Genomic DNA, 26,653 nt, shown 5'->3' with positions numbered 1-26,653 from the left:
TACTACTCTCAGTCAGTCTGAAGCCTCTTCACCATCTCCAGAGAAAACAGCAAACAGCAGGTGAATCTGCAGATGAACAGACTGAAGACTGAAGACTCTTCTGTTTATTATTGTGCTCGACAGCTACAGTGACAGTGACTGCAGTTGGTTCAAATTAAAGCAGTACAGTGTGCATTTGGACTATCTGGGTATCTCATAGGACTACTGGAATTAAGCTAAGTATCACTTCTGTAGGTCTTTCTTCTTCTGTCTTGGGCCCTCTCCTCTTCTCTCTATACACCAACTCTCTTGGTTCGATAATTCGCTCTCATGGTTTTTCCTATCACAGCTACGCCGATGACACCCAACTCATTCTCTCTTTTCCCAGCTCTGACACACAGGTAGCAGAACGGATCACCGCTTGTCTGACTGACATCTCTCAGTGGATGTCTGACCATCACCTGAAACTCAATCTCGACAAGACTGAATTTCTTTTTCTCCCAGGAAAGGGCTCTCCCACCACAGATCTAACCATCACCCTCGACAACTCTGTGGTAACTCCTTCTCACACCGCAAGGAACCTGGGTGTGACACTTGACGACCATCTCTCCCTCACTGCCAACATTGCTGCAACAGCTAGATCTTGCAGATACATGTTGCACAACATCCAAAGGATTCGGCCTCTTCTAACCCAGAAGGCGGCACAGGTTCTGGTCCGGGCTCTTGTCATCTCGCGCTTGGATTACTGCAACTCCCTCCTGGCTGGTCTTCCTGCATGCGCCATACAACCTCTGCAACTCATTCAGAATGCGGCAGCTCGACTGGTCTTCAACTTACCAAAATTCTCCCACACTACACCCCTCCTCCGCTCCCTTCACTGGCTTCCTGTAGCTGCTCGCATCCGCTTCAAGACTCTAGTGCTTGTGTTCCATGCTACAAACGGATCCGGTCCAGCCTACATCCAGGACATGATCAAAACCTACATCCCAGCCCGCCCACTCCGCTCTGCATCAACAAACCGGCTTGCTGCCCCCTCACTGAGAGGATCGCAGAGGCACTCGCAGAACTCGAGACTGTTCACTGTCCTCGCTCCCAAATGGTGGAACGATCTCCCCATCGACATCCGGACAGCTGAAAGCCTCCACATCTTCCGACGCCGACTAAAAACACATCTCTTCCGACTCTACCTCGACTAAGACGAAAAAAAAAAAAACTTGTACATGCACTTATGACTAGCACTTCATAGTTTGTTCTACTTGAAGCTCTTACTTACTTCTAGCTCTTATTTGTACCCAAATGTTTAAATGCACTTTTGTAAGTCGCTTTGGATAAAAGCGTCTGCTAAATGACATGTAATGTAATGTAATGTAATTTACAGTGTTTGTTTCACAGGGATGATACTTCCTGATAATGTATTGCAAAAGTCACATATTGGTTAGTAGCACTTAAACACATGGGATGCCAGCAGAGAGTGATACAAAACCTAAGTCTCTCAAAAACATCTCAACCACAGGATAAGAAAACAATGGTCCACATTAAAATATAGACAGCTGAGAGTGAAAAGGAAGTTAAAGACACTTTTACACATAAATGTGAATCATCTTATTGACCTATTTTAAAAAATCTGGCAACCGCCTTGAGCTATGTTTCAGCATAGTTTTTCATTGGGATAGCAGTTGCTGTTTTAAACACTGAAGGTCACTGTTGTACATATTTTACACATGTGACCTTGAACTGTGTAAAAACAACACCCACGCTCAAACAGCATAAATGTACACAAGCACACACACACATACACATTGTCATGTCCTGTGTTCAGTGTTAAGTCTGCGTCAGTTAGTTTAGTTTATGTGTACTCCTGGTTTTATTTTGGTGAAGGGTTTTTCTGTCTTCCTGTCTGCACTTCATCTGTCTCGTCTAGTCTGGTTGATTCCCTGATTGTCTGCACCTGGTGTTAATCAGTTCATGCTCCTTAAATACGCCCTCCTCCCTTTGTCCTGTGTCAGTGTGTCATGTATGTTTCCTCGTCCTGCACCTCATGGTTTCCCTTCTAGATTACCACGTCTGCTTCATCTTGTTCTCTGTGCCTGGCTCACTGTCGTCTGACCCTGTTTTGGATTTATTACCTGACCTTGAGTAAGACTTTGCTTTGTTAAAATGAACTATTTTGTTTAAAGTGAGATCTCTGCCTCCGCCTTGTGCGTTTTGGTTTGTGTTTGAGTGCGTTGTGGCCGTGTGTAACCAATTATATATGAGATTCCACTTGCTGTGTATTGGAAATGTATTTTTGGGAGTTTAGTGGCTCAATAGCGCCCTCTTTTAGTGGCAGTTGATGAATGCTCAGTGCACGTTAGAAATGCTGCTAGTTAATGAGAGGTGCGTTCAAGGTGAGTTGCAAGTGCAGCAGTGCGTACAATTATTGTTGTGCTGCACGGGAGCCGTCTATCGAGCCTGTATGTGACCAGAACATATTCTGTTCCTGTCCAGAATAAACAATGTTATGAATTGTAACACAAGCCTCCTGGCCATCATTTAACACAACGCAGAGTCGAGGGCTTGAACCAGCCAGCTACAACAAAGTGTGGTTGAGTTCGGTTACACGTGACACACATTATTGTTCTATAGAGGGCAGGGTTTGTTAATCAATCAGTCGTTATCAAGCTTCTGCAGTGCTTTCTGATGAACTGACCATTTGAATCAGGTGTGTTGGAACCCTGCTATAGATGGCAGTTAAAGCTTTATTTTTCAGACAGTCATCTCACTTTACTCATCTTTGAACCACAAGAGCTTAATCCTAGACTAACTGCAAGTAACAATGACTGCACACTTTGGAAGTTAATAAAAACAAACAAATCGACTGGAGTTCAACTGAAGCAGAAAAGTGAATGAGATGCTTTTGATGGTGCTTTAATTGCAGTGTCTCAAATAACAAATTCTTCTCCCACTTTATCCTCGACAGGGTCATGGGGGGTGTTGGTCCCAGCTGACATAGGGCAAAAAGTGGGGTACATCCTGGTAGTCAGTCCATCACAGGGACACATAGAGACAAACAAGCATCCACTCTCACACTGACAAACAATTTAGAGTGTCCAATTTGCCTAATCCCAAAATCTGCATGTTTTTCAGTCTTAATATTAAAAAGTTCTTATTTGTCTTGTCTGTAAATTACTGTCTAAATGATATCGCATCAAAAGTGACAACTCAGAAGAAATGAAGATGAAGTATTTTATTTGTTTAATATATAAAATGAAGAATTACAATAGCATAAAATAAAGTAACATATAATTTTAAGAATCTTGTTTAGAAATATCATTCTTTTCAATACATTAGAGCAACATAATATATGGTAAAACTGACAGTTATTTTATCACTTTAAACACAGAGTAAATGTGTTTGAATAAGTTGAAGCAGAGGTGATTTTCACTCTGTTCCTATAATAACTCTGAACACACTCTTTTATTGGCTCCAGTTACACCAACACTGATGCTTCACATATTTGACTCTATGCAAACTCAGTGATCTTCCTATAAAAAGTCAACATCAGACTGACAGTGGAGCTCACAGCACGTTAGATTCATCATAAACCATGTTTCCTGTAGCTCTGCCACTGCTGCTGTTGGCAGCTGGATCCTGTGAGTCTCTCTAGATTTGTCAGAGTCAACAAATGTTTCTTTTACAGGAAAACTTGATCATTTATAACTCAACATTTGATTCTTTTAACAGGTGTGAAGTGTCAAACATTGACACAGCCAGCCTCTGTGACTGTGCAGCCAGGTCAACGTCTGACCATCACCTGTCAGGTCTCTTATTCTGTTAGTAGCTATTACACAGCTTGGATCAGGCAGCCTGCAGGGAAAGGACTGGAGTGGATTGGAATGGGAGGACGTGGATACACCACATACTACAAAGATTCACTGAAGAACAAATTCAGTATTGATGTACACACTTCCAGTAACCGGGTGACTCTGAATCGACAGAATATGCAGCCTGAAGACACTGCAGTGTATTACTGTGCCAGAGACACAATGATACAAACCATCAGTAGACATGAACAAAAACCCCTCAGTGCCTGAACACTTGTAACATGAATCCACCAGAGGAGGAGCCTTCAGACCACTGATGATTTCACACCAGTTTACTGTTACTGCCTTAAAAGTTGACAAATTGTTCCTCATGTAAAATAATATTTGTTTATGTCAGTTTAAACACACCAAACTTACAGTCACTACAATGTCATTGTATATATTTTTTTTGTAATGTAAAAGGATTTTAAAATAATATGATATAACATAATATAATGGTTGAGGTATCTTTTCCTGAAACATTTAGAAATAGCTGTTTCTCTTTTGTATTGTTATTGTTATTTTCCTCAGCTGTGAGTTACTGTCTAAATGATGTCACATCAAAGGTGATATCTCAGAAGAACTGAATCATGTGAACAAAGTATTATATTAGGACAAAAAAATAAATGAAATGTTTCAAATAAAAGTAAGGTAACACATACATTAAGAAATAACACATATTGTATCATAAAAGTATAAAAACAAATGTTATCAGTTAGATATTAGGTTATAATCAAAAATAGTAACGAAAGCAAAATCTGAAACAGCCCAGATTTAATCTACAAAAAACTTTCAGTTTTGGTGCAACTATATTTTTTTCCTCCACAGAATTTTTTATTGATTCTAGAGACTGACACCATTAGGCCTTTGGGCACACCAGCTTCAGCAAAATTCAGTTTATTATATAGAGTGGTATTTTGATTTTTGTTGACTTTAGATACAAATTGAAATACAGAAAAATAAAGATATATTAACAGGATTAAACCTACAGTGACAAACTGCTCCAATGATATACTAAGTTCACTTATAAAATGTGTTAGCATTAAAAAAAGATCACTGGAAAATGTAAATATTGAAGATTTAAGTTCCATAATTCATATAATAACAATTAGAGCACTGATCCTTGTTAGAGTTTTCAAATACTGAAAATTACATTGTTTGAAAATATTAATATTTTCAGTGTTTTATCTAGCGCTATATCATTTACAACAAAAGCAAAACTGACAGTTATTTTATCACTTTAAACACAGAGTAAATGTGTTTGAATAAGTTGAAGCAGAGGTGATTTTCACTCTGTTCCTATAATAACTCTGAACACACTCTTTTATTGGCTCCAGTTACACAAACACTGATGCTTCACATATTTGATTCTATGCAAACTCAGTGATCTTCCTATAAAAAGTCAACATCAGACTGACAGTGGAGCTCACAGCACGTTAGATTCATCATAAACCATGTTTCCTGTAGCTCTGCTGCTGCTGCTGTTGGCAGCTGGATCCTGTGAGTCTCTCTAGATTTGTCAGCGTCAACAAATGTTTCTTTTACAGGAAAACTTGATCATTTATAACTCAACATTTGATTCTTTTAACAGGTGTGAAGTGTGAAACATTGACACAGCCAGCCTCTGTGACTGTGCAGCCAGGTCAACGTCTGACCATCACCTGTCAGGTCTCTTATGATCTTAGTAGCTATTTCACAGCTTGGATCAGGCAGCCTGCAGGGAAAGGACTGGAGTGGATTGGAATGAAATACACTGGAGGCTCATACTACAAAGATTCACTGAAGAACAAATTCAGTATTGACTTAGACACTTCCAGCAACACAGTGACTCTGAATGGACAGAATATGCAGCCTGAAGACACTGCAGTGTATTACTGTGCCAGAGACACAATGATACAAACCATCAGTAGACATGAACAAAAACCCCTCAGTGCCTGAACACTTGTAACATGAATCCACCAGAGGAGGAGCCTTCAGACCACTGATGATTTCACAGCAGTTTAGTGTTTCTGCCTTTTTAAAGTATATTTTTTTTACTTTTTCAAGTATCTTAGATAATTAGGGAAACAAAGACACAGTTCTAATTTGATGTAATATGTTCTTAACCTTTTATAAATTGGAACCACTTAAGCTGTTTTTCATTGTATCAGGAAAAAGATATCCGTGATATCTTATACACTACATACAGTTAGTAAATGACACAATCAATGACTTCTTTTAACAGTGAAATGTCAATAGAATTACCATTAGTAGCTGGTTTACTCAAAGTTTCAAACTAAATTTGAGACATCACTCTCACAAACTCCTCAAAGAAACCTGAAATTCCTATTATTAAATACAAAAACAAAATTATCATCACTATGGACTTTGAAACCTCCAACCAAAGTGGCCCTACATTAACAAAAAATGATTAAACTCACTAGCTCTTTTATACTTTCACTAACTGAATTGTAACTTTTTCCAATATGTGTCAATCAAAATATAATTAAAGTAAAACATTTTTTTTTACTAACATTTAAAAACATTGTTCATGACTTGCAGTGAAAATGTGTGCAACAGCACTCTTTTTTGTTTTATAATAGAAGAGCTAAGGTTTGAATTTAACGACAGACTGATGTAAAACACGAGACAGAGTGGATTTCAAAAGTTTAGATCGCACTTATGACTAGCACTTCATAGTTTGTTCTACTTGAAGCTCTTACTTACTTCTAGCTCTTATATGTACCCAAATGTTTAAATGCACTTTTGTAAGTCGCTTTGGATAAAAGCGTCTGCTAAATGACATGTAATGTAATAATGTAATGTAGATACATTGGAAACTGGAATGCTGAGTAGTTAACGATTCAAATATTGTCAGTGTGTTATATTTAGCGCTATATCATTTATAATAAAAGCAAAACTGACTGTTATTTTATCACTTTAAACACAGAGTAAATGTGTTTGAATAAGTTGAAGCAGAGGTGATTTTCACTCTGTTCCTATAATAACTCTGAACACACTCTTTTATTGGCTCCAGTTACACCAACACTGATGCTTCACATATTTGACTCTATGCAAACTCAGTGATCTTCCTATAAAAAGTCAACATCAGACTGACAGTGGAGCTCACAGCACGTTAGATTCATCATAAACCATGTTTCCTGTTGCTCTGCTGCTGCTGCTGTTGGCAGCTGGATCCTGTGAGTCTCTCTAGATTTGTCAGAGTCAACAAATGTTTCTTTTACAGGAAAACTTGATCATTTATAACTCAACATTTGATTCTTTTAACAGGTGTGAAGTGTGAAACATTGACACAGCCAGCCTCTGTGACTGTGCAGCCAGGTCAACGTCTGACCATCACCTGTCAGGTCTCTTATTCTCTTGGCTCTTACACAGCTTGGATCAGGCAGCCTGCAGGGAAAGGACTGGAGTGGATTGGAATGAAAGACTCTTATGGAAACGCATTTTTTAAAGATTCACTGAAGAACAAATTCAGTATTGACTTAGACACTTCCAGCAAAACAGTGACTCTGAATGGACAGAATATGCAGCCTGAAGACACTGCAGTGTATTACTGTGCCAGAGACACAATGATACAAACCATCAGTAGACATGAACAAAAACCCCTCAGTGCCTGAACACTTGTAACATGAATCCACCAGAGGAGGAGCCTTCAGACCACTGATGATTTCACACCAGTTCACAATTTGCTCTTAATTTAATATAACAATATTTATTCATGTCAGTTTAAACACACCAAACTTACAGTCACTACAATGCTATTGTGTATAATTTTTGTAATGAATAAATGATTTAAAATAATATGATATAACATGATATAATGGTTGAGGTATCTTTTCCAAAAACATTATGAAATTGTTGTTTCTCTTTTGTATTATTATTTGCCTCAACTGTGAATTACTGTCTAAATGATGTCACATCAAAGGTGATATCTCAAAAGAACTGAATCATGTGAACAAAGTATTTTATTAGGGTTAAACAACCCCCAAAACATTTCAAATAAAAACAAGGTAACAAATACATTAGGAAATAACACACATTGTACCTTAAAAAAAGTACAAACATGTAATCGGTTAGATATTAGGTTATAATCACAAATAGTAACACAAGCAAAATCTGAAACAGCATAGTTTTAATTGATAAAAAGCTTTCAGTTTTGGTGCAACTGAGACAGACACCATTTGTCTTTTGGGCAAACCAGCTTCAACAGAATTCAGTTTACTAAATATAGTGGTATTTTGATTTAGATAACGCTAAATGTTTTCTCTATTTTTGTTCACTTTAAATACGAATTGAAATACAGAAAAATAAAGATATATTAACAGAATTAATGCAACAGTGACATAACGCTATAGTGATATACTGAGTTCATTGATAAGATGTGTTAACAGTAAAAGAAAATCAATCAGGGAAGCTTAAATATTGAAGAACAAAGTTCCACAATTCATAGAATAAGAATTAGAGCAATGATCCTTGTCAGAGTTTCAAATACTGAAAATTACACATTGTTTGAAAATAATAATATTTTCAGTTATGTTTATCGCTATATCATTTACAACAAAAGCAAAACTGACAGTTATTGTATCACTTTAAACACAGAGTAAATGTGTTTGAATAAGTTGAAGCAGAGGTGATTTTCACTCTGTTCCTATAATAACTCTGAACACACTCTTTTATTGGCTCCAGTTACACCAACACTGATGCTTCACATATTTGACTCTATGCAAACTCAGTGATCTTCCTATAAAAAGTCAACATCAGACTGACAGTGGAGCTCACAGCACGTTAGATTCATCAAAAACCCCTCAGTGCCTGAACACTTGTAACATGAATCCACCAGAGGAGGAGCCTTCAGACCACTGATGATTTCACACCAGTTTACTGTAAGTGTTGTTAGATGACAAAAATATATTTTTATAAACAAATTAATACAAATGTAAATAAATTGTTGTTAACTTAGTACAACATGATTATAAATATGGGTTTTAAAAATGAAATATATTCAAATAATAAATGTTTTGTTACAATTACAAGATTCAAAACTACAAATCCAAGGTTGTCCTACAGACCTGCACATATTCAGGGTTTGGAGGTCATCACTGGAATTCTTGGATCAGACAGGCACCTGGAAAAGGACTGAGTGAGTTGCTATCAGTGATCGTAGTGGCACCACATACTACTCTCAGTAGCTACAGTGATAGTGACTGCAGTTGGTTCAAATTAAAGCTGTACAAGAATTTACAGTGTTTGTTTCACAGGGATGATACGTCCTGATAATGTATTGCAAAAGGCACATATTGCATGAAAGACAAAAATGACTGTAAACCCAGTAATACGTGCACACAAACCACAAAAATCAATATCATTTGGAAAACATAACAAAATGTGTTTGAAGGATTCCTATGACGATACATTTTAAAACATATTATGTAATCTTAGAGTAGAGAAATAGGTTTTTATACTGAACAATGGTCGTACATGGTTGGATCATACACACAGTAATGAGTGAATTTCTATTTGTGTACTGCCATCCATCCAACAACAGAGTTAGTAGCACTTAAACACATGGGATGCCAGCAGAGAGTGATACAAAACCTAAGTCTCTCAAAAACATCTCAACCACAGGATAAGAAAACAATGGTCCACATTAAAATATAGACAGCTGAGAGTGAAAAGGAAGTTAAAGACACTTTTACACATAACTGTGAATCATCTTATTGACCTATTTTAAAAAATCTGGCAACCGCCTTGAGCTATATTTCAGCATAGTTTTTCATTGGGATTGCAGTTGCTGTTTTAAACACTGAAGGTCACTGTTGTACATATTTTACACATGTGACCTTGAACTGTGTAAAAACAACACCCACACTCAAACAGCATAAATGTACACAAGCACACACACACACACACACATTGTCATGTCCCGTGTTCAGTGTTAAGTCTGCGTCAGTTAGTTTAATTTATGTGTACTCCTGGTTTTATTTTGGTGAAGGGTTTTTCTGTCTTCCTGTCTGCACTTCATCTGTCTCGTCTAGTCTGGTTGATTCCCTGATTGTCTGCACCTGGTGTTAATCAGTTCATGCTCCTTAAATACGCCCTCCTCCCTTTGTCCTGTGTCAGTGTGTCATGTATGTTTCCTCGTCCTGCACCTCATGGTTTCCCTTCTAGATTACCACGTCTGCTTCATCTTGTTCTCTGTGCCTGACTCACTGTCGTCTGACCCTGTTTTGGATTTATTACCTGACCTTGAGTAAGACTTTGCTTTGTTAAAATGAACTATTTTGTTTAAAGTGAGATCTCTGCCTCTGCCTTGTGCATTTTGGTTTGTGTTTGAGTGCGTTGTGGCCATGTGTAACCAATTATATATGAGATTCCACTTGCTGTGTATTGGAAATGTATTTTTGGGAGTTTAGTGGCTCAATAGCGCCCTCTTTTAGTGGCAGTTGATGAATGCTCAGTGCACGTTAGAAATGCTGCTAGTTAATGAGAGGTGCGTTCAAGGTGAGTTGCAAGTGCAGCAGTGCGTACAATTATTGTTGTGCTGCACGGGAGCCGTCTATCGAGCCTGTATGTGACCAGAACATATTCTGTTCCTGTCCAGAATAAACAATGTTATGAACTGCAACACAAGACTCCTGGCCATCATTTAACACAACGCAGAGTCGAGGGCTTGAACCAGCCAGCTACAACAAAGTGTGGTTGAGTTCGGTTACACGTGACACACATTATTGTTCTATAGAGGGCAGGGTTTGTTAATCAGTCGTTATCAAGCTTCTGCAGTGCTTTCTGATGAACTGACCATTTGAATCAGGTGTGTTGGAACCCTGCTATAGAGGGCAGTTAAAGCTTTATTTTTCAGACAGTCATCTCACTTTACTCACCTTTGAACCACAAGAGCTTAATCCTAGACTAACTGCAAGTAACAATGACTGCACACTTTGGTAGTTCATAAAAACAAACAAATCGACTGGAGTTCAACTAAAGCAGAAAAGTGAATGAGATGCTTTTGATGGTGCTTTAATTGCAGTGTCTCAAATAACAAGTTCTTCTGCCACTTTGTCCTCGACAGGGTCACGGGGGGTGTTGGTCCAATCCCAGCTGACATGGGGCAATAGGTGGGGTACATCCTGGTAGTCAGTCCATCACAGGGACACATGGAGACAAACAAGCATCCACTCTCACACTGACAAACAATTTAGAGTGTCCAATTTGCCTAATCCCTGAATCTGCATGTTTTTCAGTCTTAATATTAAAAAGTTCTTATTTGTCTCGTCTGTAAATTACTGTCGAAATGATATCGCACCAAAAGTGACAACTCAGAAGAAATGAAGATGAAGTATTTTGTTTGTTTAAAATATAAAATGAAGAATTACAATAGCATAAAGTAACATAATTTTAAGAATCTTGTTTAGAAATATCATTCTTTTCAATACATTAGAGCAACATAATATATGGCAAAACTGACAGTTATTTTATCACTTTAAACACAGACTGAATGTGTTTGAATAAGTTGAAGCGGAGGTGATATTACTGTGTCCGACATCTCACAGTGACACAAAACACCAACAGACTTGTACAAAAACTCTGACTCAACCACAAACATTTAAGACAGTATTCAGTATTTGGTAACAACTGTATTCAACTTTCCAAAAACGTAGAAAACATTTTGGCTAAAAATTAAATTTTGAGGCTGTAGTGTGTAACTTTTAAATCTAAACAAATGTTTCTCACATGTAAATCATTGTCAAATGAGTTCACACATTGTTGCTCAAGCCCTGCATGACTTTCTCTTAGTAAAGATCTGTTTTCATGTCTGAGAGTGATGCATTTTATGTCATTAGCAGGTGAGGTGGAAGAAGGACACAGCATGAGTGAAGTGAGGTAGCGTCACACAGAAGCACGATGGCTGAAAACACCAAGAAGAGTCCATGAAACGTTTCAGAGGAGAATTCTTCTGCTACAAATCACCCTCACAATCATATCTGGATCATAATCACAATTGTGGCTTGTCATGTATGTGACGGTCTGATGTTGAAAGTGCACACAGCACCAACACAACACAAAGCACATCAAGCACTCCCTAAACCACTGCCTGTATGAGCCAGACACAACACATTTGCTGCTGTTCACTGTAGCTCCGAGTTTCATGGAAGCAATCTGAACGAGTAACACAGCATAAAAAACAAAAAACAAAAAACAAATAAACAATACAGACTGGAGGTTTAAAAGTGATCACACAGTGTTGGAAAACCATCATCAACTCGCTTTCTATTGTCCCCCTGTTGGTTCCCCACAATGGCAGAGATGAGACAATTTACATCACCAAAGATCTGTTTTATTTCATATGTGCAGAGATTAACATTCACCTGGAGAAAAACTAAACATACTACCAAGAAGGTGTCTGTTGACCCTTTAAAAAGGTTATAATGAGAACATAAAAATGATAAACAAGATATTTTAAAAATATCCTTAACCCATATCCTTTGCGTTATTAGATAAAATCTCATCCGTTACTGAATCTTTTTTGAGCATTGCGAGGAGGAGGAGTCAATGCAAATCACTATCTTGTCATTTCTATTTATCTGACTGCAAACTAAAGACAAAACCAAACAGACACAACGACAAACACCAGTGATGACTTTGGCTACATGTCTAACGTGTCTGTTGCTAACAGCTGTTTCTGGTGAATGCCACACTTCTGCACTCATCACTTTTGTCTGTTGAAGCTCATGTTTGTCTCTGGTCTAATCAAAATCAATGTTTTTCTTCAGGCATCTACAGTCAGACTCTGACTGAATCTGAACCAGTGGTAAAGCGGCCTGGAGAGTCCCACAAACTGACATGTACCTACGCTGGAATATCTGATAGTGATGCAGATATCAGCTGGGTCAGACAAGCTGAAGGAAAAGGCCTGGAATGGGTTGCCTACATTTCTGCTCCAAGTGGAAGCAACAAATATTATTCATCATCTGTCCAGAATCGCTTCACCATCTCCAGAGACAACGACATGGACCAGGTGTATCTGCACATGAACAGCCTGACGACTCAAGACTCTGCTGTTTATTATTGTGCTCGAGACCACGGTGACACATGAAGCCACAGAGCTGTACACAAACACTGCAGATGTGAGTCTGAGTATTCCCTAAATATCACCCATCCCCCACTCAAACTAGACACATAAAATATACACATTTCTTTGATAAAAGCAATACAGCTCTTTGGATTATATACATATACAATATATATATGTATATACAGTATGTGTGTATGTGTGTAATGGTGTGTTATAACAATGTTACCCCACAGTTAGTTTTGGATTACAAATGACATGAATTTGAAATAAATGGAGGCAATGGTAAGAAAAATGTAATAATTAGAAACATAACACATGCAAAGAGTTCATAAAAAGCTGTATATCATAATTACTATGCTTTAATACTGAATGTAAATCTGTAACGCTAACTAACATTTGAAAATGTAGGTTTGGCTTCATACCAAATGCTGACAATATAGGTCGTGTCACTCTCCAGTGCAGAAAATGGTCTTTGGTTTTTGAATGAGTGTTCATCACTGTGTACATATATGGGTATGTATGGGTATACACCCATACATTTCAATAAGTAACTGTAATATAGAATAATTGTTATATAGCAATAATTATAAATTATCCATCCATTTTCTACCACTTTATCCTCCACATGAGGGTCACGGGGGGCAGTGGAGCCAATCACAGCTGACATAGGGGAAAAGGCGGGGTACACCCTGGACAGGTCGGTGATTTTCACTCTGTTCCTATATTAACTCTGAACACACTCTTTTATTGGCTCCAGTTACACCAACACTGATGCTTCACATATTTGACTCTATGCAAACTCAGTGATCTTCCTATAAAAAGTCAATATCAGACTGACAGTGGAGATTCATCATAAACCATGTTTCCTGTAGCTCTGCTGCTGCTGCTGCTGTTGGCAGCTGGAACCTGTGAGTCTCTCTAGATTTGTCAGAGTCAACAAATGTTTCTTTTACAGGAAAACTTGATCATTTATAACTCAACATTTGATTCTTTTAACAGGTGTGAAGGGTGAAACATTGACACAGCCAGCCTCTGTGACTGTGCAGCCAGGTCAACGTCTGACCATCACCTGTCAGGTCTCTTATTCTGTTGGTAGCTATTACACAGGTTGGATCAGGCAGCCTGCAGGGAAAGGACTGGAGTGGATTGGAGTGAGCTATGGATCCAGCACACAATACTACAAAGATTCACTGAAGAACAAATTCAGTATTGTTGGAGACACTTCCAGTAACAGGGTGACTCTGAATGGACAGAATATGCAGCCTGAAGACACTGCAGTGTATTACTGTGCCAGAGACACAATGATACAAACCATCAGTAGACATGAACAAAAACCCCTCAGTGCCTGAACACTTGTAACATGAATCCACCAGAGGAGGAGCCTTCAGACCACTGATGATTTCACACCAGTTTACTGTTAGTGATAGCTTTCAAAAATATATTTTTATAAAAAAAGAAAAATTTGAACAAATTGTTGTTAACTTATTATTAATAAATCATAATTATAATTACTTTATTATTAATTTTAATAATAAAACATATGTAAATAATATATGTTTTGTGGCAATTACAAAATTCTTAACTCCAAAACTCAGGTTGTCCCACAGAATGACCTGCACATATTCAGGGTTTGGAGTCTTCTTGTTGCAAGTGCTAACCCCTGTGGCCCAATTAATAAATTAGATGAATTAGAAAAGAGAATCTGGGCTGTTCCATCATGCCTATAAGGTGAATATATGAGGTCATTATTGAGCTCATGTAACAACAAAACATAGTTTCTTCCTGCTTTTCTTTGTGCTGTTTTGCAAATACACATTTTCCGCAAGCAAAGCAATTCGAGGCAGATGAGGAATGTGAATATTCAGCAGTATTCCAATAAAGGTCCCTCTTAGAGGAGTCAAGTGTGTCACTGAAGAGAGAGAGGAGTTCACATCAGTTCCTTATCATCATCCACCATGTTCTCTGCAGCTGTGATGCTGCTGCTGGCAGCTGGATCCTGTGAGCAGCTTTCACTGAACTAACAAACACAGTAGAAACTGACTAGTCTGATGAATGATGGACATAATGTTGATTTCTGTTTCCACAGGTGTGAGGTGTATTGACCTCATCCAGCCAAACTCAGTGTTTGTGCAGCGTGGACAGTCTTTGACCATCACCTGTCAGGTCTCTGGTTATTCTCTGACTGATGACAGCTATGCGACAGGTTGGATAAGACATTGTGAAGGAAAACCAATGGACTGGATTTTTTATCAGTGGGGTGGAGGTACCATCCGTAAAAATAGTGCTCTAGAGAACAAGTTCAGCTTCAGCAGAGACACTCCAGCAAGAACAGTAACAATACAAGGACAGAATCTGGAGCCTGAGGACACAGCTGTTTATTACTGTGTCCGTTATCTCACAGTGACACAAAACACCAACAGACTTGTACAAAAACTCTGACTCAACCACTAACATTTAAGACAGTATTCAGTATTTGGTAACAACTGTATTTAACTGTATTCAACTTTCCAAAAACGTAGAAAACATTTTGGCTTAAAATTAAATTTTGAGGCTGTAGTGTGCAACTTTTAAATCTAAACAAATGTTTCTCACATGTAAATCATTGTCAAATGAGTTCATACATTGTTGCTCAAGCCCTGCATGACTTTCTCTGAGTAAAGATCTGTTTTCATGTCTGAGAGTGATGCATTTTATGTCATTAGCAGGTGAGGTGGAAGAAGGACACAGCATGAGTGAAGTGAGGCAGCGTCACACAGAAGCACGATGGCTGAAAACACCAAGAAGATTCCATGAAAAGTTTCAGAGGAGAATTCTTCTGCTACAAATCACCCTCACAATCATATCTGGATCATAATCACAATTGTGGCTTGTCATGTATGTGACGGTCTGATGTTGAAAGTGCACACAGCACCAACACAACACAAAGCACATCAAGCACTCCCTAAACCACTGCCTGTATGAGCCAGACACAACACATTTGCTGCTGTTCACTGTAGCTCAGAATTTCATGGAAGCAATCTGAACGAGTTACACTGCATAAAAAACAAAAAACAAATAAACAAATAAACTATACAGACTGGAGGTTTAAAAGTGATCACACAGTGTTGGAAAAAATATCATCAACTCCCTTTCTATTGTCCCCCTGTTGGTTTCCCACAATATCCTTTGAGTTATTAGATAAAATCTCATCAATTACTGAATCTTTTTTGAGCATTGGGAGGAGGAGGAGTCAATGCAAATCACTAACTTGTCATTTCTATTTATCTGACTGCAAACTAAAGACAAAACCAAACAGACACAACGACAAACACCAGCGATGACTTTGGCTACATGTCTAACGTGTCTGTTGCTAACAGCTGTTTCTGGTGAATGCCACACTTCTGCACTCATCACTTTTGTCTGTTGAAGCTCATGTTTGTCTCTGGTCTAATCAAAATCAATGTTTTTCTTCAGGCATCTACAGTCAGACTCTGACTGAATCTGAACCAGTGGTAAAGCGGCCTGGAGAGTCCCACAAACTGACATGTACCTACGCTGGAATATCTGATAGTGCTGCAGATATCAGCTGGGTCAGACAAGCTGAAGGAAAAGGCCTGGAATGGGTTGCCTTCATTTCTGCTCCAAGTGGAAGCAGCAAATATTATTCATCATCTATCCAGAATCACTTCACCATCTCCAGAGACAACGACATGGACCAGGTGTATCTGCACATGAACAGCCTGACGACTCAAGACTCTGCTGTTTATTATTGTGCTCGAGACCACGGTGACACATGAAGCCACAGAGCTGTACACAATGCTAAATGACATGTAATGTACACAAACACTGCAGATGTGAGTCTGAGTATTCCCTAAATATCACCCATCCCCCACTCAAACTAGACACATGAAATATACACATTTCTTTGATAAAAGCAATACAGCTCTTTGGATTATATACATATACAGTATATATATGACATACATTTGAAATAAATAAATAAATAAATGGAGGCAATGGTAAGGGCATGCAAAAATGTAATAATTAGAAATATAACACATGCATACAGTTCATAAAAAGCTTTATATCACAATTACTATGCTTTAACATTGAATGTAAATCTGTAACGCTAACTAACATTTGAAAATAAAGTTTGGTGACAATGCTGACAATATAGGTCGTGTCACTCTCCAGTGCAGAAAATGGTCTTTGGTTTTTGAATTAGTGTTCATCACTGTGTACATATATGGGTATGTATGGGTATACACCCATACATTTCAATAAGTAACTGTACTATAAAGTAATTGTTATATAGCAATAATTATAAATTATCCATCCATTTTCTACCACTTTATCCTCCACATGAGGGTCACTGGAGCCAATCACAGCTGAAATAGGGCAAAAGGCGGGGTACACCCTGGACAGGTCGGTGATTTTCACTCTGTTCCTATAATAACTCTGAACACACTCTTTTATTGGCTCCAGTTACACCAACACTGATGCTTCACATATTTGACTCTATGCAAACTCAGTGATCTTCCAATAAAAAGTCAACATCAGACTGACAGTGGAGCTCACAGCACGTTAGATTCATCATAAACCATGTTTTCTGTAGCTCTGCTGCTGCTGCTGTTGGCAGCTGGATCCTGTGAGTCTCTCTAGATTTGTCAGAGTCAACAAATGTTTCTTTTACAGGAAAACTTGATCATTTATAACTCAACATTTGATTCTTTTAACAGGTGTGAAGTGTGAAACATTGACACAGCCAGCCTCTGTGAGTGTGCAGCCAGGTCAACGTCTGACCATCACCTGTCAGGTCTCTTATTCTCTTGGCTATTGGACAGCTTGGATCAGGCAGCCTGCAGGGAAAGGACTGGAGTGGATTGGAGTGAAAGGCACTGCAAGCTCATACTACAAAGATTCACTGAAGAACAAATTCAGTATTGACTTAGACACTTCCAGCAAAACAGTGACTCTGAATGGACAGAATATACAGCCTGAAGACACTGCAGTGTATTACTGTGCCAGATACACAATGATACAAACCATCAGTAGACATGAACAAAAACCCCTCAGTGCCTGAACACTTGTAACATGAATCCACCAGAGGAGGAGCCTTCAGACCACTGATGATTTCACACCAGTTTACTGTTAGTGATGTTAGCTTTCAAAAATATATTTTTATAAAAAAAAGAAAAATTTGAATGAATTGTTGTTAACTTATTATTAATAAATAATAATTATAAATACTTTATTTTTATAATAAAACATATGTAAATAATATATGTTTTGTGGCAATTACAAAATTCTTAACTCCGAAACTCAGGTTGTCCCACAGACTGACCTGCACATATTCAGAGTTTGGAGTCTTCTTGTTGCAAGTGCTAACCACTACACATACCCTGTGGCCCAATTAATAAATTAGATGAATTAGAAAAGAGAATCTGGGCTGTTCCATCATGCCTATAAGGTGAATATATGAGGTCATTATTGAGCTCATGTAACAACAAAACATAGTTTCTTCCTGCTTTTCTTTGTGCTGTTTTGCAAATACACATTTTCCGCAAGCAAAGCAAGTCGAGGCAAATGAGGAATATGAATATTCAACAGTATTCCCATAAAGGTCCCTCTTAGAGGAGTCAAATGTGTCACTGAAGAGAGAGAGGAGTTCACATCAGTTCCTTATCATCATCCACCATGTTCTCTGCAGCTGTGATGCTGCTGCTGGCAGCTGGATCCTGTGAGCAGCTTTCACTGAACTAACAAACACAGTAGAAACTGACTAGTCTGATGAATGATGGACATAATGTTGATTTCTGTTTCCACAGGTGTGAGGTGTATTGACCTCATCCAGCCAAACTCAGTGTTTGTGCAGCGTGGACAGTCTTTGACCATCACCTGTCAGGTCTCTGGTTATTCTCTGACTGATAACAGCTATGCGACAGGTTGGATAAGACATCGTGAAGGAAAACCAATGGACTGGATTTTTTATCAGTGGGGTGGAGGTACCATCCGTAAAAATAGTGCTCTAGAGAACAAGTTCAGCTTCAGCAGAGACACTCCAGCAAGAACAGTAACAATACAAGGACAGAATCTGGAGCCTGAGGACACAGCTGTTTATTACTGTGTCCGTTATCTCACAGTGACACAAAACACCAACAGACTTGTACAAAAACTCTGACTCAACCACTAACATTTAAGACAGTATTCAGTATTTGGTAACAACTGTATTTAACTGTATTCAACTTTCCAAAAACGTAGAAAACATTTTGGCTTAAAATTAAATTTTGAGGCTGTAGTGTGCAACTTTTAAATCTAAACAAATGTTTCTCACATGTAAATCATTGTCAAATGAGTTCATACATTGTTGCTCAAGCCCTGCATGACTTTCTCTGAGTAAAGATCTGTTTTCATGTCTGAGAGTGATGCATTTTATGTCATTAGCAGGTGAGGTGGAAGAAGGACACAGCATGAGTGAAGTGAGGCAGCGTCACACAGAAGCACGATGGCTGAAAACACCAAGAAGAGTCCATGAAACGTTTCAGAGGAGAATTCTTCTGCTACAAATCACCCTCACAATCATATCTGGATCATAATCACAATTGTGGCTTGTCATGTATGTGACGGTCTGATGTTGAAAGTGCACACAGCACCAACACAACACAAAGCACATCAAGCACTCCCTAAACCACTGCCTGTATGAGCCAGACACAACACATTTGCTGCTGTTCACTGTAGCTCCGAGTTTCATGGAAGCAATCTGAACGAGTTACACTGCATAAAAAACAAAAAACAAATAAACAAATAAACTATACGTACTGGAGGTTTAAAAGTGATCACACAGTGTTGGAAAAAATATCATCAACTCCCTTTCTATTGTCCCCCTGTTGGTTTCCCACAATATCCTTTGAGTTATTAGATAAAATCTCATCAATTACTGAATCTTTTTTGAGCATTGGGAGGAGGAGGAGTCAATGCAAATCACTAACTTGTCATTTCTATTTATCTGACCGCAAACTAAAGACAAAACCAAACAGACACAACGACAAACACCAGCGATGACTTTGGCTACATGTCTAACGTGTCTGTTGCTAACAGCTGTTTCTGGTGAATGCCACACTTCTGCACTCATCACTTTTGTCTGTTGAAGCTCATGTTTGTCTCTGGTCTAATCAAAATCAATGTTTTTCTTCAGGCATCTACAGTCAGACTCTGACTGAATCTGAACCAGTGGTAAAGCGGCCTGGAGAGTCCCACAAACTGACATGTACCTACGCTGGAATATCTGATAGTGCTGCAGATATCAGCTGGGTCAGACAAGCTGAAGGAAAAGGCCTGGAATGGGTTGCCTACATTTCTGCTCCAAGTGGAAGCAGCAAATATTATTCATCATCTGTCCAGAATCGCTTCACCATCTCCAGAGACAACGACATGGACCAGGTGTATCTGCACATGGACAGCCTGACGACTCAAGACTCTGCTGTTTATTATTGTGCTCGAGACCACGGTGACACATGAAGCCACAGAGCTGTACACAAACACTGCAGATGTGAGTCTGAGTATTCCCTAAATATCACCCATCCCCCACTCAAACTAGACACATGAAATATACACATTTCTTTGATAAAAGCAATACAGCTCTTTGGATTATATACATATACAGTATATATATGACATAAATTTGAAATAAATAAATAAATAAATGGAGGCAATGGTAAGGGCATGCAAAAATGTAATAATTAGAAATATGCACATAACACATGCATACAGTTCATAAAAAGCTTTATATCACAATTACTATGCTTTAACATTGAATGTAAATCTGTAACGCTAACTAACATTTGAAAATAAAGTTTGGTGACAATGCTGACAATATAGGTCGTGTCACTCTCCTGTGCAGAAAATGGTCTTTGGTTTTTGAATTAGTGTTCATCACTGTGTACATATATGGGTATGTATGGGTATACACCCATACATTTCAATAAGTAACTGTACTATAAAGTAATTGTTATATAGCAATAATTATAAATTATCCATCCATTTTCTACCACTTTATCCTCCACATGAGGGTCACTGGAGCCAATCACAGCTGAAATAGGGCAAAAGGCGGGGTACACCCTGGACAGGTCGGTGATTTTCACTCTGTTCCTATAATAACTCTGAACACACTCTTTTATTGGCTCCAGTTACACCAACACTGATGCTTCACATATTTGACTCTATGCAAACTCAGTGATCTTCCTATAAAAAGTCAACATCAGACTGACAGTGGAGCTCACAGCACGTTAGATTCATCATAAACCATGTTTCCTGTAGCTCTGCTGCTGCTGCTGTTGGCAGCTGGATCCTGTGAGTCTCTCTAGATTTGTCAGAGTCAACAAATGTTTCTTTTACAGGAAAACTTGATCATTTATAACTCAACATTTGATTCTTTTAACAGGTGTGAAGTGTGAAACATTGACACAGCCAGCCTCTGTGAGTGTGCAGCCAGGTCAACGTCTGACCATCACCTGTCAGGTCTCTTATTCTCTTGGCTATTGGACAGCTTGGATCAGGCAGCCTGCAGGGAAAGGACTGGAGTGGATTGGAGTGAAAGGCACTGCAAGCTCATACTACAAAGATTCACTGAAGAACAAATTCAGTATTGACTTAGACACTTCCAGCAAAACAGTGACTCTGAATGGACAGAATATACAGCCTGAAGACACTGCAGTGTATTACTGTGCCAGATACACAATGATACAAACCATCAGTAGACATGAACAAAAACCCCTCAGTGCCTGAACACTTGTAACATGAATCCACCAGAGGAGGAGCCTTCAGACCACTGATGATTTCACACCAGTTTACTGTTAGTGATGTTAGCTTTCAAAAATATATTTTTATAAAAAAAAGAAAAATTTGAATGAATTGTTGTTAACTTATTATTAATAAATAATAATTATAAATACTTTATTTTTATAATAAAACATATGTAAATAATATATGTTTTGTGGCAATTACAAAATTCTTAACTCCGAAACTCAGGTTGTCCCACAGACTGACCTGCACATATTCAGAGTTTGGAGTCTTCTTGTTGCAAGTGCTAACCACTACACATACCCTGTGGCCCAATTAATAAATTAGATGAATTAGAAAAGAGAATCTGGGCTGTTCCATCATGCCTATAAGGTGAATATATGAGGTCATTATTGAGCTCATGTAACAACAAAACATAGTTTCTTCCTGCTTTTCTTTGTGCTGTTTTGCAAATACACATTTTCCGCAAGCAAAGCAAGTCGAGGCAAATGAGGAATATGAATATTCAACAGTATTCCCATAAAGGTCCCTCTTAGAGGAGTCAAATGTGTCACTGAAGAGAGAGAGGAGTTCACATCAGTTCCTTATCATCATCCACCATGTTCTCTGCAGCTGTGATGCTGCTGCTGGCAGCTGGATCCTGTGAGCAGCTTTCACTGAACTAACAAACACAGTAGAAACTGACTAGTCTGATGAATGATGGACATAATGTTGATTTCTGTTTCCACAGGTGTGAGGTGTATTGACCTCATCCAGCCAAACTCAGTGTTTGTGCAGCGTGGACAGTCTTTGACCATCACCTGTCAGGTCTCTGGTTATTCTCTGACTGATAACAGCTATGCGACAGGTTGGATAAGACATCGTGAAGGAAAACCAATGGACTGGATTTTTTATCAGTGGGGTGGAGGTACCATCCGTAAAAATAGTGCTCTAGAGAACAAGTTCAGCTTCAGCAGAGACACTCCAGCAAGAACAGTAACAATACAAGGACAGAATCTGGAGCCTGAGGACACAGCTGTTTATTACTGTGTCCGTTATCTCACAGTGACACAAAACACCAACAGACTTGTACAAAAACTCTGACTCAACCACTAACATTTAAGACAGTATTCAGTATTTGGTAACAACTGTATTTAACTGTATTCAACTTTCCAAAAACGTAGAAAACATTTTGGCTTAAAATTAAATTTTGAGGCTGTAGTGTGCAACTTTTAAATCTAAACAAATGTTTCTCACATGTAAATCATTGTCAAATGAGTTCATACATTGTTGCTCAAGCCCTGCATGACTTTCTCTGAGTAAAGATCTGTTTTCATGTCTGAGAGTGATGCATTTTATGTCATTAGCAGGTGAGGTGGAAGAAGGACACAGCATGAGTGAAGTGAGGCAGCGTCACACAGAAGCACGATGGCTGAAAACACCAAGAAGATTCCATGAAAAGTTTCAGAGGAGAATTCTTCTGCTACAAATCACCCTCACAATCATATCTGGATCATAATCACAATTGTGGCTTGTCATGTATGTGACGGTCTGATGTTGAAAGTGCACACAGCACCAACACAACACAAAGCACATCAAGCACTCCCTAAACCACTGCCTGTATGAGCCAGACACAACACATTTGCTGCTGTTCACTGTAGCTCAGAATTTCATGGAAGCAATCTGAACGAGTTACACTGCATAAAAAACAAAAAACAAATAAACAAATAAACTATACAGACTGGAGGTTTAAAAGTGATCACACAGTGTTGGAAAAAATATCATCAACTCCCTTTCTATTGTCCCCCTGTTGGTTTCCCACAATATCCTTTGAGTTATTAGATAAAATCTCATCAATTACTGAATCTTTTTTGAGCATTGGGAGGAGGAGGAGTCAATGCAAATCACTAACTTGTCATTTCTATTTATCTGACTGCAAACTAAAGACAAAACCAAACAGACACAACGACAAACACCAGCGATGACTTTGGCTACATGTCTAACGTGTCTGTTGCTAACAGCTGTTTCTGGTGAATGCCACACTTCTGCACTCATCACTTTTGTCTGTTGAAGCTCATGTTTGTCTCTGGTCTAATCAAAATCAATGTTTTTCTTCAGGCATCTACAGTCAGACTCTGACTGAATCTGAACCAGTGGTAAAGCGGCCTGGAGAGTCCCACAAACTGACATGTACCTACGCTGGAATATCTGATAGTGCTGCAGATATCAGCTGGGTCAGACAAGCTGAAGGAAAAGGCCTGGAATGGGTTGCCTTTATTTCTGCTCCAAGTGGAAGCAGCAAATATTATTCATCATCTGTCCAGAATCGCTTCACCATCTCCAGAGACAACGACATGGACCAGGTGTATCTGCACATGAACAGCCTGACGACTCAAGACTCTGCTGTTTATTATTGTGCTCGAGACCACGGTGACACATGAAGCCACAGAGCTGTACACAAACACTGCAGATGTGAGTCTGAGTATTCCCTAAATATCACCCATCCCCCACTCAAACTAGACACATGAAATATACACATTTCTTTGATAAAAGCAATACAGCTCTTTGGATTATATACATATACAGTATATATATGACATACATTTGAAATAAATAAATAAATAAATGGAGGCAATGGTAAGGGCATGCAAAAATGTAATAATTAGAAATATAACACATGCATACAGTTCATAAAAAGCTTTATATCACAATTACTATGCTTTAACATTGAATGTAAATCTGTAACGCTAACTAACATTTGAAAATAAAGTTTGGTGACAATGCTGACAATATAGGTCGTGTCACTCTCCAGTGCAGAAAATGGTCTTTGGTTTTTGAATTAGTGTTCATCACTGTGTACATATATGGGTATGTATGGGTATACACCCATACATTTCAATAAGTAACTGTACTATAAAGTAATTGTTATATAGCAATAATTATAAATTATCCATCCATTTTCTACCACTTTATCCTCCACATGAGGGTCACTGGAGCCAATCACAGCTGAAATAGGGCAAAAGGCGGGGTACACCCTGGACAGGTCGGTGATTTTCACTCTGTTCCTATAATAACTCTGAACACACTCTTTTATTGGCTCCAGTTACACCAACACTGATGCTTCACATATTTGACTCTATGCAAACTCAGTGATCTTCCAATAAAAAGTCAACATCAGACTGACAGTGGAGCTCACAGCACGTTAGATTCATCATAAACCATGTTTTCTGTAGCTCTGCTGCTGCTGCTGTTGGCAGCTGGATCCTGTGAGTCTCTCTAGATTTGTCAGAGTCAACAAATGTTTCTTTTACAGGAAAACTTGATCATTTATAACTCAACATTTGATTCTTTTAACAGGTGTGAAGTGTGAAACATTGACACAGCCAGCCTCTGTGAGTGTGCAGCCAGGTCAACGTCTGACCATCACCTGTCAGGTCTCTTATTCTCTTGGCTATTGGACAGCTTGGATCAGGCAGCCTGCAGGGAAAGGACTGGAGTGGATTGGAGTGAAAGGCACTGCAAGCTCATACTACAAAGATTCACTGAAGAACAAATTCAGTATTGACTTAGACACTTCCAGCAAAACAGTGACTCTGAATGGACAGAATATACAGCCTGAAGACACTGCAGTGTATTACTGTGCCAGATACACAATGATACAAACCATCAGTAGACATGAACAAAAACCCCTCAGTGCCTGAACACTTGTAACATGAATCCACCAGAGGAGGAGCCTTCAGACCACTGATGATTTCACACCAGTTTACTGTTAGTGATGTTAGCTTTCAAAAATATATTTTTATAAAAAAAAGAAAAATTTGAATGAATTGTTGTTAACTTATTATTAATAAATAATAATTATAAATACTTTATTTTTATAATAAAACATATGTAAATAATATATGTTTTGTGGCAATTACAAAATTCTTAACTCCGAAACTCAGGTTGTCCCACAGACTGACCTGCACATATTCAGAGTTTGGAGTCTTCTTGTTGCAAGTGCTAACCACTACACATACCCTGTGGCCCAATTAATAAATTAGATGAATTAGAAAAGAGAATCTGGGCTGTTCCATCATGCCTATAAGGTGAATATATGAGGTCATTATTGAGCTCATGTAACAACAAAACATAGTTTCTTCCTGCTTTTCTTTGTGCTGTTTTGCAAATACACATTTTCCGCAAGCAAAGCAAGTCGAGGCAAATGAGGAATATGAATATTCAACAGTATTCCCATAAAGGTCCCTCTTAGAGGAGTCAAATGTGTCACTGAAGAGAGAGAGGAGTTCACATCAGTTCCTTATCATCATCCACCATGTTCTCTGCAGCTGTGATGCTGCTGCTGGCAGCTGGATCCTGTGAGCAGCTTTCACTGAACTAACAAACACAGTAGAAACTGACTAGTCTGATGAATGATGGACATAATGTTGATTTCTGTTTCCACAGGTGTGAGGTGTATTGACCTCATCCAGCCAAACTCAGTGTTTGTGCAGCGTGGACAGTCTTTGACCATCACCTGTCAGGTCTCTGGTTATTCTCTGACTGATAACAGCTATGCGACAGGTTGGATAAGACATCGTGAAGGAAAACCAATGGACTGGATTTTTCATCAGTGGGGTGGAGGTAGCATCATTAAAAATAGTGCTCTAGAGAACAAGTTCAGCTTCAGCAGAGACACTCCAGCAAGAACAGTAACAATACAAGGACAGAATCTGGAGCCTGAGGACACAGCTGTTTATTACTGTGTCCGTTATCTCACAGTGACACAAAACACCAACAGACTTGTACAAAAACTCTGACTCAACCACTAACATTTAAGACAGTATTCAGTATTTGGTAACAACTGTATTTAACTGTATTCAACTTTCCAAAAACGTAGAAAACATTTTGGCTTAAAATTAAATTTTGAGGCTGTAGTGTGTAACTTTTAAATCTAAACAAATGTTTCTCACATGTAAATCATTGTCAAATGAGTTCACACATTGTTGCTCAAGCCCTGCAT

At 38.6% G+C, this 26,653-nt stretch overlaps 1 protein-coding gene and 9 gene segments (V, D, J or C); all 10 read left to right on the top strand.

Moving 5' to 3' along the window:
* Nucleotides 1-5,275: 5,275 nt before the first annotated feature.
* LOC122785378 lies at nucleotides 5,276-5,708 on the top strand (the record flags this gene model as incomplete). The annotated part of the segment is given in 2 exon segments: nucleotides 5,276-5,321; nucleotides 5,413-5,708. Coding segments are annotated over 2 exon segments (342 nt in total), but the record flags the coding sequence as incomplete, so codon positions are not given.
* Nucleotides 5,709-6,954: 1,246 nt separating this feature from the next.
* LOC122785377 lies at nucleotides 6,955-7,390 on the top strand (the record flags this gene model as incomplete). The annotated part of the segment is given in 2 exon segments: nucleotides 6,955-7,000; nucleotides 7,092-7,390. Coding segments are annotated over 2 exon segments (345 nt in total), but the record flags the coding sequence as incomplete, so codon positions are not given.
* A 5,049-nt stretch (nucleotides 7,391-12,439) lies between these two features.
* On the top strand, nucleotides 12,440-12,933 carry LOC122785372. The segment is given in 2 exon segments: nucleotides 12,440-12,504; nucleotides 12,593-12,933. Coding segments are annotated over 2 exon segments (372 nt in total).
* Nucleotides 12,934-14,812: 1,879 nt separating this feature from the next.
* LOC122785361 lies at nucleotides 14,813-15,333 on the top strand. The segment is given in 2 exon segments: nucleotides 14,813-14,892; nucleotides 14,981-15,333. Coding segments are annotated over 2 exon segments (396 nt in total).
* An 839-nt stretch (nucleotides 15,334-16,172) lies between these two features.
* LOC122785369 lies at nucleotides 16,173-16,676 on the top strand. The segment is given in 2 exon segments: nucleotides 16,173-16,259; nucleotides 16,348-16,676. Coding segments are annotated over 2 exon segments (372 nt in total).
* A 1,856-nt stretch (nucleotides 16,677-18,532) lies between these two features.
* Nucleotides 18,533-19,054, top strand: LOC122785363. The segment is given in 2 exon segments: nucleotides 18,533-18,613; nucleotides 18,702-19,054. Coding segments are annotated over 2 exon segments (396 nt in total).
* Nucleotides 19,055-19,893: 839 nt separating this feature from the next.
* LOC122785365 lies at nucleotides 19,894-20,407 on the top strand. The segment is given in 2 exon segments: nucleotides 19,894-19,980; nucleotides 20,069-20,407. Coding segments are annotated over 2 exon segments (372 nt in total).
* Nucleotides 20,408-22,233: 1,826 nt separating this feature from the next.
* Nucleotides 22,234-22,755, top strand: LOC122785362. The segment is given in 2 exon segments: nucleotides 22,234-22,314; nucleotides 22,403-22,755. Coding segments are annotated over 2 exon segments (396 nt in total).
* Nucleotides 22,756-23,594: 839 nt separating this feature from the next.
* LOC122785367 lies at nucleotides 23,595-24,110 on the top strand. The segment is given in 2 exon segments: nucleotides 23,595-23,681; nucleotides 23,770-24,110. Coding segments are annotated over 2 exon segments (372 nt in total).
* A 1,818-nt stretch (nucleotides 24,111-25,928) lies between these two features.
* Nucleotides 25,929-26,653, top strand: part of ighd (immunoglobulin heavy constant delta) — a 39,025-nt gene continuing 38,300 nt past the window's right edge. For all 4 annotated transcript variants that reach the window (XM_044051095.1, XM_044051099.1, XM_044051098.1 and 1 more), the window contains exons 1-2: nucleotides 25,929-26,009; nucleotides 26,098-26,402. In XM_044051095.1, coding sequence (XP_043907030.1) covers nucleotides 25,967-26,009; nucleotides 26,098-26,402 — 348 coding nt within the window. In that variant the 5' untranslated portion in view covers nucleotides 25,929-25,966. The remainder of the gene's footprint in view (nucleotides 26,010-26,097; nucleotides 26,403-26,653) is intronic.

The sequence above is a fragment of the Solea senegalensis genome, linkage group LG19 (assembly GCF_019176455.1).
Source record: "Solea senegalensis isolate Sse05_10M linkage group LG19, IFAPA_SoseM_1, whole genome shotgun sequence".
Lineage (NCBI taxonomy): Eukaryota > Metazoa > Chordata > Actinopteri > Pleuronectiformes > Soleidae > Solea > Solea senegalensis.
The sequence above is the reverse complement of the archived record's forward strand: the minus strand, read 5'-3'. Positions and strand labels throughout refer to the sequence as shown.